This window comes from Myodes glareolus, chromosome 22 (genome assembly GCF_982192425.1).
Source record: "Myodes glareolus chromosome 22, mMyoGla1.1, whole genome shotgun sequence".
Taxonomy (NCBI): Eukaryota; Metazoa; Chordata; class Mammalia; order Rodentia; family Cricetidae; genus Myodes; species Myodes glareolus.
Window position 1 is genome coordinate 25,353,299 of NC_142047.1, and position 15,695 is coordinate 25,368,993.

The window sequence follows — 15,695 nt, forward strand, 5'->3', positions numbered from 1 at the left end:
AGGATGCTCCTTAAAGGGGCTGAGCAAGGCCAGCTGAGGAAAAGTAACAACTTTTCGTTGGAGCAGGAGGAGATTGCTACATTTCTGCAGGGGGCTTCCCTTGCAAGGCTAGCTGAGGAAAAGTAACAACTTTTCGCTGGAGCAGGAGGAGATTGCTACATTTCTGCAGGGGGCTTCCCTTTGGCAGAGTGCTCGCAGAAGAAACATCTTGGGACAGAGAAGAGGCATATAGCTCTGCTAGGACGCTCTAGTAAGGGAGCAGAGCAGAACTCAGCTGTAGCTGCTCTCCAGGAGAGGAGCAGGATTCCTATATCCTGCAGGAAGACCATCCCCCACTGCACCCCAGCTTCAGGTAGTCTGGCTTCCCGATGGTCAGGACACCTTTCCTCCAGTGCTGAGCAGTCCCATTGCAGCTCCAGCCTACAGAGCTGTACTATTTTGGCTTTACCCCTGCCCTCCCAGCTGTCTTATTGTGGCTCACCTCTCCCCTGCAGAGCTGTCCTACTGTGGCTCTACCCCTTCACAGCTGTCCTATTTTGGCTTCACCCCCCCCCCCCCCCCTTGCTAACAAGGCCAGAGAGCAGGAAGGCAAAGAAGAAAATCTTCCTTTGTCCGTGCCCTTTTGTAGGCTTCCAGAGGAAGGTGTGGCCCAGATTAGATCAGGATTAAAGATCTGGATTGAAAGTGTGTCTTCTTATCTCAAGCATCTTCCCACTTCAAGTGAAGCAGAAATCCCTCACATTTATGCCTTCCATGTTTAGGTTTTAGTTAATGCCAGATGTAGTCTAGTTCAGAACCAAGAATAAACATAATTCAATAAGACAGTTCACACCAGGAACATTACTATTGTTTTCCCAAACGGGACCGCTCATGTGGAGTCCAGTGACAATGGGGAGAGGAATCCAGCTCCTGTCCCAGTTGTGTTCCAGGAAATGTCCTCTGGGCTCCTCAAGGAGAGGAGCTGGAGTCCCAGGCTTGACCTGTCCTGTTCTTCAAAGTCATCCTTGGACACACTGTGTGCAACCCTAGAATTGCAGGAGTTTTAAGGAGGGGGAGAATCACAAGTTACAGCTGCCGAGACGGAAAGTTCCAGGGCAAGGCAAGATCCAGATGAAGTAGACAAGGGGGGGGGGGTGGGGGGAGTGGCTCAGTTCCACTGAGAGGAAACTATTCCCTCCTCCTAAGCCCAGGGTTTGTATAGGTTCCTCTGTTGTCTTGCATTTGGTCTAACTGATCATGTCACCTGATCTCTGCTCTAAAGCCTAGCACCTGACCTGCGTCTGTCCCTGCATGCAGACAGGACTGTGACATCTGCAGGAAGATCAAAGGAGTGACAGGTAGAGAGAGGCTTACGGCTTAGCGCTAAGACATACCAGTGCCCCTCCTGCTAACGTAGCCAGGCAGACACTGGAAGGCTTGGAAGTTTTGATGAGGACCTCTTTCCTCATCAGTGGCATTGCAGGTCAGCTCTGGCTTCACTGGGCCCACTAGCAAAGGCAGCATCACAATTGTCCCCTTGAGATGTAAACTCATGTGACAAGGTAGAGGTATTTTGGCTTTGGTGAGATCTGTGAATCCCAAGCTACTTCCTCCTGTCCAAAGAATGGAAACTGAGTTCTTCAGGATGGAACCATGAAGTGTGATCTGCCTTAAATATTAGATTCTTACATATTATTGTGTCTCCTCCCTTAGGCGTTAATGTAATTGAGTCCATCAATGCCCTCCCTAGAATGCCTCCCCCCCAGGAAAGCAGATTCATTTGAAAACACGATAACACATGGGCAGAATAATTGTTCCATTAATGAGACACTGGACTTACCCTTTCTAGGACGTCCTCCCTCCACACGGCAGATTCTACAAAATGTCATGGCCAAGCCTGCCTGCTTCCTGATCTCCAACTCAAACCAGAAAAATAAGGCACAGCTTTTACTTTTCCCGTTCCTGTTCTTTTATTCTCTTTCTTTTTTTCTTTTTGGCTTTTCGTGACAGGGTTTCTCTGTGTAACAGTACTGGCTGTCCTGGAATTCACTTTGCACACCAGGCTGGTCTCAAATGCACTGAGATCAGTTTGCCTCTGCCTCCACAGTGCTGGGATTAAAGACATGTGCCACCACCGCCGGGCTCCCCTTCCTATTTTATCTTCAAATGTTGGAGAAAATCCTTTGCAACCTTGGATGCTCTGCTGAACTGTCTGTTTCTCTGAAATACTTACACACACACACTCATACACACACACACTCATACACCCACACTCATACACACACATACTCATACACACACATACATTCACACACACACTCCTACACAACACACATTCACACACATACACACACTCATACACACACACACACTCACACAAGCACTGCAAAAATCACTAATACTGGTCTTAGTATCAGGGTTTCCTCATGAGGGAGTGGAGTGTCATGAGCCTTCCTCTGAAGATGCTGATGGGAAACTGCAGTTGGTCCCTAGTCTGTGGGAAGGGTTTAGAGAGACACGGAGGACACGGGCGGAGCACAGCACAGAGTCTGTGCAGATGATGTCACGACCTCCGACATGCTGTGATTGTGCACGAGGAGCTTGCTGTAAGGATCCACAACACAGGTGCTGGCATGTGCAGGACTGAGCCAGCCAAGTTCAGGACTCCAGGGACAGCCCCAGGGGGCCTGGGATGGATGTTTAGTAAAAATTGTGTTATGTGAGATAGGGCCTCTGTATGCACAGATATGTTCAATTCATTAGGCCATAGTTTAATAAGGCTCTGTTTAATCTGGAATCAATCTGTCCATGGTGAGTAGGCTGTGCTTTAAACGGGCATATTATATAATTCCTGCCCTCTCCTCTCAGTGCTCTCAGGGTCGTGGGAACACAGGACTAAGGAGGAGTAGTGGACCCTTCCTGAGTCTGGCTCAGAGAAAATGGACACAGGACTCTGTATATTCCACATGCAGAATTGCTCTTTTCCATGTTGAGGCTAGGAGAGTTACTGGATCAACATGTCTACATGAGGATACCTTGTCATTGTTAGGCGATGATGGAGAGTTCTTCATGACAGCCAGTAATGTATATGCCTCACCTGCCCCAAGCTTGACAGGATACCCCACCATTGTGACATATCTAAACTTGTTCACCCATGGGGGCCATCCTCATTCAAACTAAGCCACGGAATTCATGTTCACAGTCCTCACACATAAGTTCGTCTGTTTGAGTTCCTGAATTTGCTGGTCTAGAATTCTGTCAGCAATCATCAGTTGCCTTAGAAGTTAAAAAGTGGTAGAATCAGTCCACTCTCTGCACTGAGGAAGGGAAAGGATGTGCTCTTGACCCCTGATCTCTTACAGAAAGTGGCTGCTGTTGCTGGCTGTAAAACCACCACCTCAGCCACCATGGTTCACTGCCTGCACCAGAAGACAGAGGATGAACTCTTGGAGGTGGCTCAGAAAACGGTAGGTGTGTCCATCCTAGAAGCCCCATCCTGTATACCTGAGTCAAGGTTTCATGTAGTCAGCAATGTTCTGGCTTCATATTTTGTTAAACGGTTTCCTGTCTCTCAGAACTGTCAGCCTTCTATCTAAATTGAGATATTTTTCATTTCTTTCTTGTTATGAAGTATTTCAAATATCAGAAGCCCAATAATAACATGATGAGAAATTACATGACAGACCCCACACACACACACTTTATCAAAACATAGTATTTTGAGAAATGGCATACTCTGTAAGGAGCTCTGCAGTGAGGAAGCCCAGGCTCAGGGAGCCTGGAACTGGGTTCTGTGAGGGTTGCAGTTTACAATAAAACCAGTGAGAAGTCAGGGCTCTGGAAGGTGGCAATAGTCAAATGATGAGTCTGCTGATGGGGACTGTCTTGAGCCAAGAGCACTTTTTCACTAGAGAATAACTGACTCTGTGACTAAGTGTGGTCTCCAAGTCTCCCGTACATAAGAAAGGAAAGCTTTGAAAGCCCCGATTACCTGGTGATCCTTATTCTTAGCCACGAGTGTAAATGCTAGGAGATAGAGCTGGAGAATTCGCTGCAGTTAAACAGAAGCACCATAATCATTTGTTTGTGTGTGGATTTCACACTTAGAAAACCCTACAGTAATTGAATTTAGGATCTTGCTGTATAAAGTGTTAGGCCTGAAATAGTTGTAGATGAAGAATTTGAGTTGTGCAGTATTTTAACATTAGCGTTTTCAAAATTTTAAGATATAAAATGCTCCCTATTCCCACATATAACTGTCAACCTGAGTTTTGAGGATGAGACATTCAGCAGAACATGTTTAAGGAAAAGTGTCACAACTTCTGTCAGTTGGTGTAGAAAACAAATGCACAGCACACTGGTAGCACAGTTTCTTAGATTTTCCAAGATACTCAGTTAAAGTTCTAGGATTGCCATCAGCCTCCCTACCAAATTATCTCTGAACTATCAATTCATCTTCATAACCAAATCCTGTTCATCACCTTTTTCACCAGTATAGTAGAGATGCATCTAAAACTTGAATTAATCCTTTTCCAGTCTATTCAGTATCCAGAAATCATTCAGTCAATCTCTACCAGCATACCTATGCCAGACCTCCAAAACAGTAGTTTGCTAAATATCTACCTCTTACTTTTTTTTTGAAAGTAATTTTATTAAATTATAAAAGTTTCCATTTACGCCCCTCTTCCCAACACCCTCCCACTCCCCCCACTCCCTCTCCTCCTCCCTCTTAGTCCCTAAGGGCAGTCAGGGTTTCCTGCCCTGTGGGAAGTTCAAGTTCCTCCCCCCTCCCTCCAGGTCCAGGAAGGTGAGTATCCAAACAGACTGGATCCCCAAAATCCAGTATATGCAGAGGAAACAAGTCCCAGTGTCATTGTCAATGGCTTTTCAGAAAGACTTCGGGCCAGCCACATTCAGAGAATCCAGCCACATTCAGAGAATCTGGTTGGATCACTTCCTCGTTCAGTTGCAGTCCAACTGGCCTTGGTAAACTCTCATTAGATCCGTCCCCTTGTATCAGTGGGTGATAGCATCCCTTGCAGTCCTTATTTCCTTTTTCATTTTCTTCGTCCTTCTGCTCCTCATTTGGACCTTGGGGGGCTCAGTCCGGTGCTCCAATGTGGGTCTCTGTCTGTATCGCCATCCATCGCCAGATGAAGGATCTATGGTGATAAGCAAAATATTCATCAGCATGGTTATGGGCCAAGGCCGGTTCAGGCACCCTCTCCTCTGTCCAGAGAACAATCTGGGAATCTCACCTTGGACCTGGGATCCCATATATAATCAAGTCTCCTGTAAACCCTAAAATGACTCCCTTAGTTGAAATATATTCTTCCCTGATCCCATATTCATCCTTCCTCCAACCCCCCCATCCCGGTCAACCGAGCTTTCCCCATTCCTCCCCTACTTCCTTCTCTCTAACCCTCTCCCCTTCCAACAACCCTCCCAACCCCCCCCCCCCCCATGCACCCTAGGTTACCTGGGACTCTTGACTATATCCTACCTCCTGGCGGATAGCTAAATAATCTTCATCAGGATCATCTTCTTATTTAGCTTCTCTAGGATCACGAATAATAGGCTCAAAGACCTTTAATTATGGTTAGAATCCACTTATGAGTGAATACATACCGTGCTCCTCTTTTTGGGTCTGGCTTACCTCACTCAGTAAAGCGTTTTCTGTTTCCATCCATTTGCATGCAAAATTCAAGATGTCATTGTTTTTTACCGCTGAGTAAAACTCTAATGTGTATATGTTCCACACTTTTTTTTAACCATTCTTCTATTGAGGGGCACCTAGGCTGTTTCCAGGATCTGGCTATTACAAATAGTGCTGCTATGAACATAGTTGAACAAATGCTTTTGTAGTATGTTAGGGAATCTCTAGGGTATATTCCCAAGAGTGGAATTGCTGGGTCCTGAGGGAGGTTGACTCCCAGTTTCCTGAGAAACCGCCACACTGATTTCCACAGTGGCTGCACAAGTTTGCATTCCCACCAACAATGGATGAGAGTTCCCCTCTCTCCACATCCTCTCCAGCATAGGCTATCGTTGGTGTTTTTGAGTTTGGCTATTCTGACAGGTGAAAGATGGTATCTCAAAGTGGTTTTGATTTGCATTTCCCTGATCGCTAAGGAGGTTGAGCACGACCTTAAGTGTCTTCTGGCCATTTGAAGTTCATCTATTGTGAATTCTCTGTTCAGTTCAGTACCCCATTTTTTAATTGGGTTAATTAGAGTTTTAGTGTCTAGTTTCTTGAGTTCTTTGTATATTTTGGAGATTAGACCTTTGTCTGATGAGGGGTTGGTGAAGATCTTCTCCCAGTCAGAAGGCAGCCTTTTTGTCTTACTGACAGTGTCCTTTGCTTTACAGAAGCTTCTCAGTTTCAGTAGATCCCATTTATTCATTGTTTCTCTTATTGTCTGTGCTACTGGGGTCCTACATAGGAAGAGGCCTCCTGTGCCTATATCTTGTAGATTACTTCCCACTTTCTCTTCTATCAGGTTCAAAGTGGAAGGATTAATGTTGATGTCTTTAATCCATTTGGACCTGAGTTTTGTGCATGGTGATAGATATGGATCTACTTTCATCCTTCTACAGGTTGACATCCAGTTATGCCAGCACCATTTGTTAAAGATGCTTTCCTTCTTCCATTGTATACCTTTAGCTCCCTTGTCAAAAATTAGGTGCTCATAGGTTTGTGGGTTAATATCCGGGTCTTCTATTCGATTCCATAGGTCAATTTCTCTGTTCTTATGTCAATACCAAGCTGTTTTCAATACTGTAGCTCTGTAATAGAGTTTGAAGTCAGGGATGGTAATGCCTCCTGAAGTTCCTTTATTGTATAAGATTGTTTTGGCTATCCTGGGTTTTTTGTTTTGCCATATAAACTTGATTATTGTTCTCTCAAGGTCTGTGAAGAAGTTTGATGGGATTTTGATGGGGATTGCATTGAATCTATAGATTGCTTTTGGTAGAATTGCCATTTTTACTGTGTTGATTCTCCCAATCCAAGAGCAGGGGAGGTCTTTCCATTTTCTGGTATCCTCCTCAGTTTCTTTCTTCAAAGACTTAAAGTTCTTGTCAAATAGGTCTTTCACTTCCTTGGTTAGAATAACCCCAAGATATTTTATGCTATTTGTGGCTATCGTGAAAGGTGATGTTTCTCTGATTTCCCTCTCTGCTTCTTTATCCTTTGTGTATAGGAGGGCCACTGATTTTTTGGAGTTGATCTTGTATCCTGCCACGTTACTAAAGGTGTTTATCAGCTGTAGGAGTTCTTTGGTAGAGTTTTTGGGGTCACTTATGTACACTATCATATCGTCAGCAAATAACGAAAGTTTAACTTCATCCTTTCCAATTCGAATCCCCTTGATCTCCTTATGTTGTCTTATTGCTATTGCTAGAACTTCAAGCACTATATTGAAGAGGTATGGAGAGAGTGGACAGCCTTGTCGTGTTCCTGATTTTAGTGGAAAGGCTTTGAGTTTCTCTCCATTCAATTTGATGTTAGCTGTCGGCTTGCTGTATATTGCTTTTATTATATTTAGGTATGATCCTTGTATCCCCAGTCTCTCCAACACCTTTATCATAAATGGGTGTTGAATTTTGTCAAATGCTTTTTCAGCATCCAATGAAATGATCATATGGTTTTTTTCTTTCAGTTTATTTATATGATGGATTACATTGATAGATTTGCGTATGTTGAACCAGCCCTGCATCTCTGGGATGAAGCCTACTTGATCATAATGGATAATTTTTCTAATGTGTTCCTGGATTCTGTTTGCCAGGATTTTATTGAGAATTTTCGCGTCGATGTTCATGAGTGAGATTGGCCTGTAATTCTCTTTCTTGGTTGTGTCTTTGTGTGGTTTTGGTATTAGGGTAACTGTAGCTTCATAAAAGGAGTTTGGCAATGACTCTTCTGTTTCTATATTGTGGAATACATTGAGTATAGGTATTAGCTCTTCCTGGAAGTTTTGGTAGAATTCTGCATTGAAACCATCTGGTCCTGGGCTTTTTTTGGTAGGGAGATTCCTGATAACAGCTTCTAATTCTTTATAATTAACAGGTCTATTTAGATTGTTTACCTGTTCTTGGTTCAACTTTGGTATATGGTACTTATCTAAAAAAATGTCCATTTCTTTTACATTTTCCAACTTTGTGGCATATAAACTTTCGTAGTAAGATCTAATGATTCTCTGAATTTCCTCTGTGTCTGTGGTTATGTCCCCCTTTTCATTTCTGATCCTATTAATTTGCATGTTCTCTCTCTGCCGTTTGATTAGTTTGGATAGGGGTTTGTCAATCTTGTTGATTTTCTCCAAGAACCAGCTTTTTGATTCATTGATTCTTTGGATTGTTTTCTGTGTTTCTATTTTGTTGATTTCAGCCCTCAGTTTGATTATTTCCAGTCTTCTACTCCTTCTGGGTGAATCAGCTTCTTTTTTTTCTAGAGCTTTCAAGTGTGCTGTTAAGTATCCCATGTGTGCTTTCTCTGTTTTCTTTATTTGGGCACTTATTGCTATGAACTTTCCTCTTAGCACTGCTTTCATAGTGTCCCATAGGTTTGAGTTTGTTGTGTCTTTGTTTTCATTAAATTCAAGGAAGACTTTAATTTCTTTCTTAATTTCTTCCTTGACCCAGGGGTGATTTAGTAGTTGACTGTTCAAGTTCCATGAGTTTGTTGACTTCCTGGGGGTAACATTGTTGTTGAATTCTAATTTTAATCCATGGTGATCTGACAAGACACAGGTGGTAACTAATATTTTTTTGTATCTGTGGAAGTTTGCTTTGTTACCGAGTATGTGGTCAATCTTCGAGAAGGTTCCATGAACTGCAGAGAAGAAGGTATATTCTTTCCTATTTGGGTGGAGTGTTCTATAGATGTCGTCTGTTAAGTCCATTTGATTCACTACCTCCAATAAATCTCTTAATTCTCTATTTGGTTTCTGTCTGATTGACCTGTCCATTGGTGAGAGAGGAGTGTTGAAGTCTCCTACTATTAGCGTGTGTGTTTGATGACTGCCTTGAGTTCTAGAAGAGTTTCTTTTACATATGTGGGTGCCTTTATATTAGGGGCATAGATATTCAAGATTGAAACTTCTTCCTGATGAGTTGTTCCTGTTATGAGTATGAAATGTCCATCTCCATCTCTTCTGATTGATTTTAGTTTGAAGTAGATTTTGTTAGATATTAGAATGGCCACACCCGCTTGTTTCTTAGGTCCATTTGCTTGGAAAACCTTTTCCCAACCCTTTACTCTAAGTAGGTGTCTGTCTTTGTGGTTGAGGTGTGTTTCTTGTAAACAGCAGAATGTTGGATCCTGTTTTCGTATCCAGTCTCTAAGTCTGTGCCTCTTTTTAGGTGAATTGAGTCCATTGATATTAAGAGATATTAATGACCAGTGGTTGTTGACTCTGGTCATTTTTTTTTTTTTTTTGGGTAGTAGAGTGTATGTGTTTTCCTTCTTTGGGTTGTGCTAGTGAAGGGTCGCTAGATGTCTGAGTTATTGTAGGCAATGTTGGCAATGTTGGATTCCTTGGGATGTAATTTTCCTTCTAATATTCTCTGTAAGGCTGGATTAGTAGTTACGTATTGTTTAAATTTGTTTTTATCCTGGAATATTTTGTTTTCTCCGTTGATAGTGAATGAAAGCTTGGCTGGGTATAGTAGTCTGGGCTTGCATCCATGGTCCCTTAGTTTCTGCAGTACCTCTATCCAGGACCTTCTGGCTTTCATGGTTTCCATAGAGAAGTCTGGTGTAAGTCTGATAGGTTTACCTTTATAGGTTACCTGACCTTTTTCCTTTGCAGCTCTTAATATCCTTTCTTTAATGTGAATGCTTTGTGTTTTGATTATTATATGGCAAGGGGATGTTTTTTTCTGATCCAGTCTATTCGGTGTTCTGTATGCGTCTTGCACCTTCATAGGAATATCACTCTTTAGGATGGGAAAGTTTTCTTCTATAATTTTGTTGAATATATTTTCTGGACCTTTGATCTGCAATTCTTCTCCTTCTTCTACTCCTATTATTCTTAGATTTGGTTTTTTTTATTATGTCCCATATTTCCTGAATGTTTTGTGATGAGAATTTGTTGGATTTGCTGTTTTCTTTGGTCAGGGCGTTTATTTTCTTTATGGTGTCTTCATACTCTGAGATTCGTTCTTCTATCTCTTGTATTCTATTGGTTATGCTTGTTCCTGAAGTCTCTGTTTGTTTACCTAGATTTTCCATATCCAGCCGGCCCTCGGTTTTTGTTTTCTTCACTGCCTCCATATCAGTTTTCAATTCTTGAACTGATTCCATTACCTGTTTGATTGTTTTTTCTTGGTTTCCCAGGGTATCATTTACGAATTTACTCATTTCTTCAAACTTTTTGTTATATTTGTCTTCCATTTCTTTACTCATTTCTTCCATCTTTTTGTTATATTTCTCTTCTATTTCTTTAAGTGAGTTATTCATACCCTGTTTAAGAGACTCTATTGCTTTCATAATGACACTGTTTTCCACTTCTTCCGGAATAGGGTGCTCAAGTCCTTCTGTCGTAAGATCGCTGGGATCTGGTGTTTTCATGTTGTTTTTCAGATTATTGGAGGAATTCTTGCCTTGGCGCCTGCCCATCTCTTCCTTCAGATGCTCTCCAATGGCTCTTCCCTCCACTGGGTCTTCTTCTACTGGATTAGTGCCCCTTGCTATCCAGGAATCACTTTGCCTGCAGCCTTAGCTTGCTGCAGGCAGGCTATCAGAACCTTTGCACTCACCGCCTGTCCGGCCCGCAGTGCCCACCCCGGCTGAGATGGAGGAATTTAAGCCCCGAAAAAGGGAGAGGCGAAGGGTAGAGGTTCCAGGCAGAAAGCTGGGATGGCGTAGCAGGAGAGAGGGTTTAGCTGGGGGAAGCTGCTCCTTTGGAGTAGCCAGGGAGATAAGGATGGCGGGAATATTGTGTGTTCCCTAACCGGACTTGTGTGGCGGTCAGGAACAACACACTTAGCCCTCCATTGTATCTTCTGGTACAGGATCAGAGCCCCTCGCTGGTCAGAAGTCTCCCTGCCTGCAGTCTTAGCTTGCTGCAGGCTGGCTATTAGAACCTCTACCTCTTACTTTTCATCTGCATTTTCAATGATTCACCTAAATAAACAGTACTTGTATTGACCAGTTACATCTGTACATCAATCTGATGTCTGTGTGTCTGTCCATTTATGATCCACACAGAGGGGAGCTAAAAGGGAAACAATGAGATACACTGAATGCTTTCCTGATCACAGCTGAGAAAAGGCCATGTGTTTCAGTGTGAGTGCAGGATTTGGGGTTTTCTAATCTCAGATGAGAACAACCTTCAAGATTCCTTGAACAGAAAAAGAAGTGTGTTGTAGAGAATTTTTAAATAATCAAACTATCCTGGAACAAATAGTTTAGGATGTGTCTAGATCTAGACCCTTTGAATTTACTGTTGGGAATGCACTTGTCTCCATTCCTTTCCATTCGTAATTGAAGGAGAGTGTGGGAGTCTTCTCTCTAAACTAGTGTGCTTTCTTAGCAGGTTAAAGATCTTAGAATATAGACTAATACTCTACATGCATGGGAGGCAACTATACTAAAAATTCCGCAGTAATGTTAAGGGTCTACTCAGCTTTCCTAGCAGAGTTTTATCAAGATGTCTGATTTGAGTTAAGAAGACTGTAGAGAGGGAAGACATTAGGACTAGAAAAACCAACTAGGAAGTTCCATCACTGCATTAATCCAGGGAGGTCTCCTGCTGGACACTGAGCTCCGGGTCACATGCAGTTGTCTGTATTCCTGCAGCAGGAGGAAGGAAGGAAAAGGCAAGGGTGTGGTGGAGGGGAAAATGTGGTTCTGTTGCCCAATCCGGCTGTAGACTTATCTTCGCTCTGGATACTGTGTACCCTCTACCACCACCTTGACCTAATTACTCTACTCTCCATGGGAGACATCAGAGTGTTGTGCTGAAGAGAGCAGAAGATGGGGAAAGGTGAAGAGAGCAGAAGATGGGGAAAGGTGAAAAATAGAGATCACAGGCAGAGGCCCCAGACATCCTCTCCATGCCCTGGAGACCATGAATGGGGCCCCAGGCCCTGTCTCTTTATACCAGATGCCCCTTATCGATCCTGCTGCACTTTATGCCCAGACCCTGAGGACACAGCGTAGGGTCCTCTATTTCTGGTCCCACCAAGGAATAATCAGGAGAAAGAACCTAAAAATTTAGGCTGAAACTCAAAGGATCTACTCTTGTCTAAGGAAAGTTCCTCACCCACTTTCTCTGACGTTTTCTCCACAGAAGTTTGGTTCTCTTGATTTTCTTGGAGACCCCAGAGAGGTAAGGACCTTTGCTTTCTGTATGTAAGTATCGAATCTTATGTATTAAATCCCAGGGAAAGGACTCCCCTTTGTAGAATTCTGATGTTCTTTATGTGTTTTCTGCTCAGACCCAGTGAGGGAAAGTCACTAGCTTGGGTAATACAGCCACGGCAACCAGGGGCAGGGTAGCCTGATTCCTGATTCAGTTCTTGTCCCCTAGACAGCAACTCTGTCCCCTAGAGTCACCTATCCCCCTCCAGTGGTCATTTCTTGCTTCTAAAATGACACTGTGGGGGAAGGATGATCAGACCTTACCTATGGCTGAGATGACTCGCGAAGAGTCCAGGAGCCCTCACCGAGGAGCACAGTTCTCAAGGGATGACAAAGGGCAGATGTTGAGAAAGGAGCCTGACTGAGATGATGAGGATACTGCCCTCCTCCAGCATCCAGAATACATGAGTGGGGTCTCTCCTCTCCCTGTCCTTCTCCCTCCTAGCTCTGACCAGGATCGGGTGATGTTAGGTATATAGCATCTCCAGTCTTGTCCCTTCTGTTCCCTCCCTGTGGAATCCCTGTTCTTACTATGTGGAAGGAAGGGTTTAGGAGCTGGGGCATGAAATAGACAAGACTTCCTACTTTCTTAGAAACTGCTCTTCTGGTGGGACATAGTATCCGGAAAATAAATTGGTAAGTTATGTTGTGTATCTGGCAGTGGCAGCAGAGAGAGAGCTGCTGAGTGGTTTGTGTGAATAACAGATTTAAGTTATGGCTTGAAGAGCCAAGTCATGCTAGAGGGAACTGAAGTCAGCTAACTGAAACCTAGCAATATTTCCCTGTAGGTGAAAAGGCTTGTTACAGGGGGAAAGTGTGTTTGAAGTAGAAATAGCTAGGACAGAAACAGGCTTGAGTCTGGGGAGCTGGAAGAGGTTAAGATGGGCTTAGCTATTGAAAGACAAGGATGGTGACACAGGATGAGAGATGGGTATCCAGAAGGGTCTGAATGGAGCAGTGAAACCACACACATGCAACTGTATAAAATTTACAAATTATAATATGTATATTTATAACTTCCAATTATGTACAATTTCATATACATATGTAAAATTGTGTATGATCTGTTACACAGATGTACATATATATCTTACTTTGCTCAAGACCAGTTCCCACAATATCCATCCCATTCCCTGTCAGTGTTCTTTCTGGCTCCCCTGGCACAGTTCTGTTTTCTGCAACTCATAGACGTTGCCCCATTTAGGACCCCGAATTGCTGTGTCCCAGCTGCATGAGTCCGTGTGCTGGCTAAGCGCTGAGATGGGCAGAAAGTGGAGTCTGATGGTGGCCGAGGAAGGGTAATCACAGATGTTGCATTGTTCTCTTCCCTAGAGCTACTTTTTGCTTCCCGCTATGATTGATGGAATGGTGCTGTCAAAGGCACCAGAAGAGATCCTGGCTGAGAAGAACTTCAACACTGTGCCCTACATGGTGGGCATCACCAAGAAAGAATTTGGCTGGAGCATGCCTATGGTGAGACCATATAGGACTTTTAAGTGGTACCCATAGAGACTCAGTCCACACAACCCACCTCTTTGATCCTATGTGCTGTCTCTGGTCACAGTCTCCAACCAGACTTGAGAAACTGTCACCACTGTCATACTTCCTTAGGAAGATTCTCCAGCATGGCCCAACTGCCTTCTGGGAACTACAGACCTGAAAAACCCTCTCCCTAGACACCCTCTTTCCTTAAGGAGTCTAAATTTCCAGGCTGGGAGGGTCTGTGGAGAGGACAGTGGTGCAGATGGAGTGAAAAGGGGCAGCTAAGGAGTAGGAGTTGGAGTTCTGCATGTCTACCTGCAAAAGGAGTGCACAGGTCATCAAAGAAATCCAGCCCTCTGGTTGACTCGACTCTGGCTTCCATAGACACTTGAGCTGTAGGTCAGGGCTTGTATCCTCCCTGAACTTCTAACACTGTCCTAACCTAAATACCACTCATTCTCCGAAGGATTAGTGTGTGTTTGTATTATATAAACTATATATAATATAGATTTCTATCTATAACAGCTAATATATGCAATATATGTGGTATGTGCACTCTCCTTACTGCATATATTTCTAGATATAATCTCAATTTTTTCATAGGTTATTTCTTCAAATATGAAATTTCACACCTAACAAGGCCTTGTAAAGGAACTTCCTTCTGTATTGGTTTGGATATTCAACCTTTTTGTTTCTTCCTGTTAATTCCACACGATTCACAAATATTAACCATTGTGTTTAACAGATGATAGGCTTTCCACTTTCCGAAGACAAACTGGACGAGAAGAGGATCGCTTCCCTTCTTTGGCACTCTTACCCGATCCTTGTAAGTGAACTGTGGGACTCAGCTGAGAAGCAAAGAAGTGTGGGTGCTTGCATCCAAACACACGCTAACTCCGAGGCTAAAAGTGCTTATATCTGTGTTTCAGCCCCCGTTTTCTACTCTGCATACTTTAGTATAATGCAAAAAAACCCCTCATTTGTTGCTTGTTGTTTAAAAATTCCCGTATTTCCAGAATATATTGTTGAGGAAAAGATTCCTTTAGAAAGCTGGCAAAAGATGGAGGCTATTTTCAGCAAAACCCACTTATCTAGGGCTTAGAGACCCAAGACTTCTGTAGGTAATTTTTCGGAGGCAAAGCAGACAGGTGGGTACCACAGTATTTACTAACATTGAGTGCTTTGCCCTTCTGACACATGGGCCCCTACTATCTGTAGGTCCCTGAATGGTCTCAGTTCTGATAAAGAGAAGGTTTCTGACTATCAAGACTCATGAGCCATGTCTTTTTCATTCCCTTCCTCAGAAATGCTTTTCTGATCAGTTTCTGGTCCTTTTAGAACATCTCTGAGAGTCTGATTCCAGCTGTCATTGAGAAGTATATATCAGGGGTAGACAACCCCATCAGAAGGAAAGACCTTTTCCAGGACTTAATGGGCGATGTGATGTTTGGTGCCCCGTCTGTGATTGTGTCCCGTCATCACAGAGGTGAGTCTCAGTCCCAGATGTTGCATGGGAGGAGGATACAGGCTCACCAGCTAGGCCTCCAACTCACCCACCTCTTGAAATAGTCAGTTATGAAATCTGTTGACGATCAGGCCTCAAAAGCCGGTTCCCTATGTCCTGTGATCTTTAGTTTCACTTTTGCCAGTAGGAGTCCATGAGAAAGTTGGTCACAGGCAGTTTAGTGTAGGAGATGGTCCCACAGCACACTGTAGAGAGGTGAAGTGATACTTAGACAGGATAGGGGCCAACCTAGTGAGCTGCCTAGCATGTGACCACCTTAGATACACACAGCCCAGTGTCTTTCTTAGGACTTTTCCCTCTCATCAGCTTAAGAGCGGTATGTATCCACCTCTCATTGGGTAA

The 15,695-nt window shown here is 43.4% G+C and overlaps 1 protein-coding gene across 1 annotated transcript; it reads left to right on the forward strand.

Annotated features, from left to right (window-relative positions):
- Nucleotides 1-3,185: 3,185 nt before the first annotated feature.
- LOC148118497 (liver carboxylesterase 1-like) lies at nt 3,186-15,693 on the forward strand. Its single transcript, XM_087900226.1, has 5 exons — nt 3,186-3,446; nt 12,276-12,314; nt 13,679-13,819; nt 14,574-14,654; nt 15,167-15,693. Exons 1-5 carry the CDS (start codon nt 3,387-3,389, stop codon nt 15,395-15,397), a joined length of 552 nt encoding a protein of 183 aa, XP_087756352.1. The 5' UTR covers nt 3,186-3,386; the 3' UTR covers nt 15,398-15,693.
- The last annotated feature ends 2 nt before the right edge of the window (nt 15,694-15,695 follow it).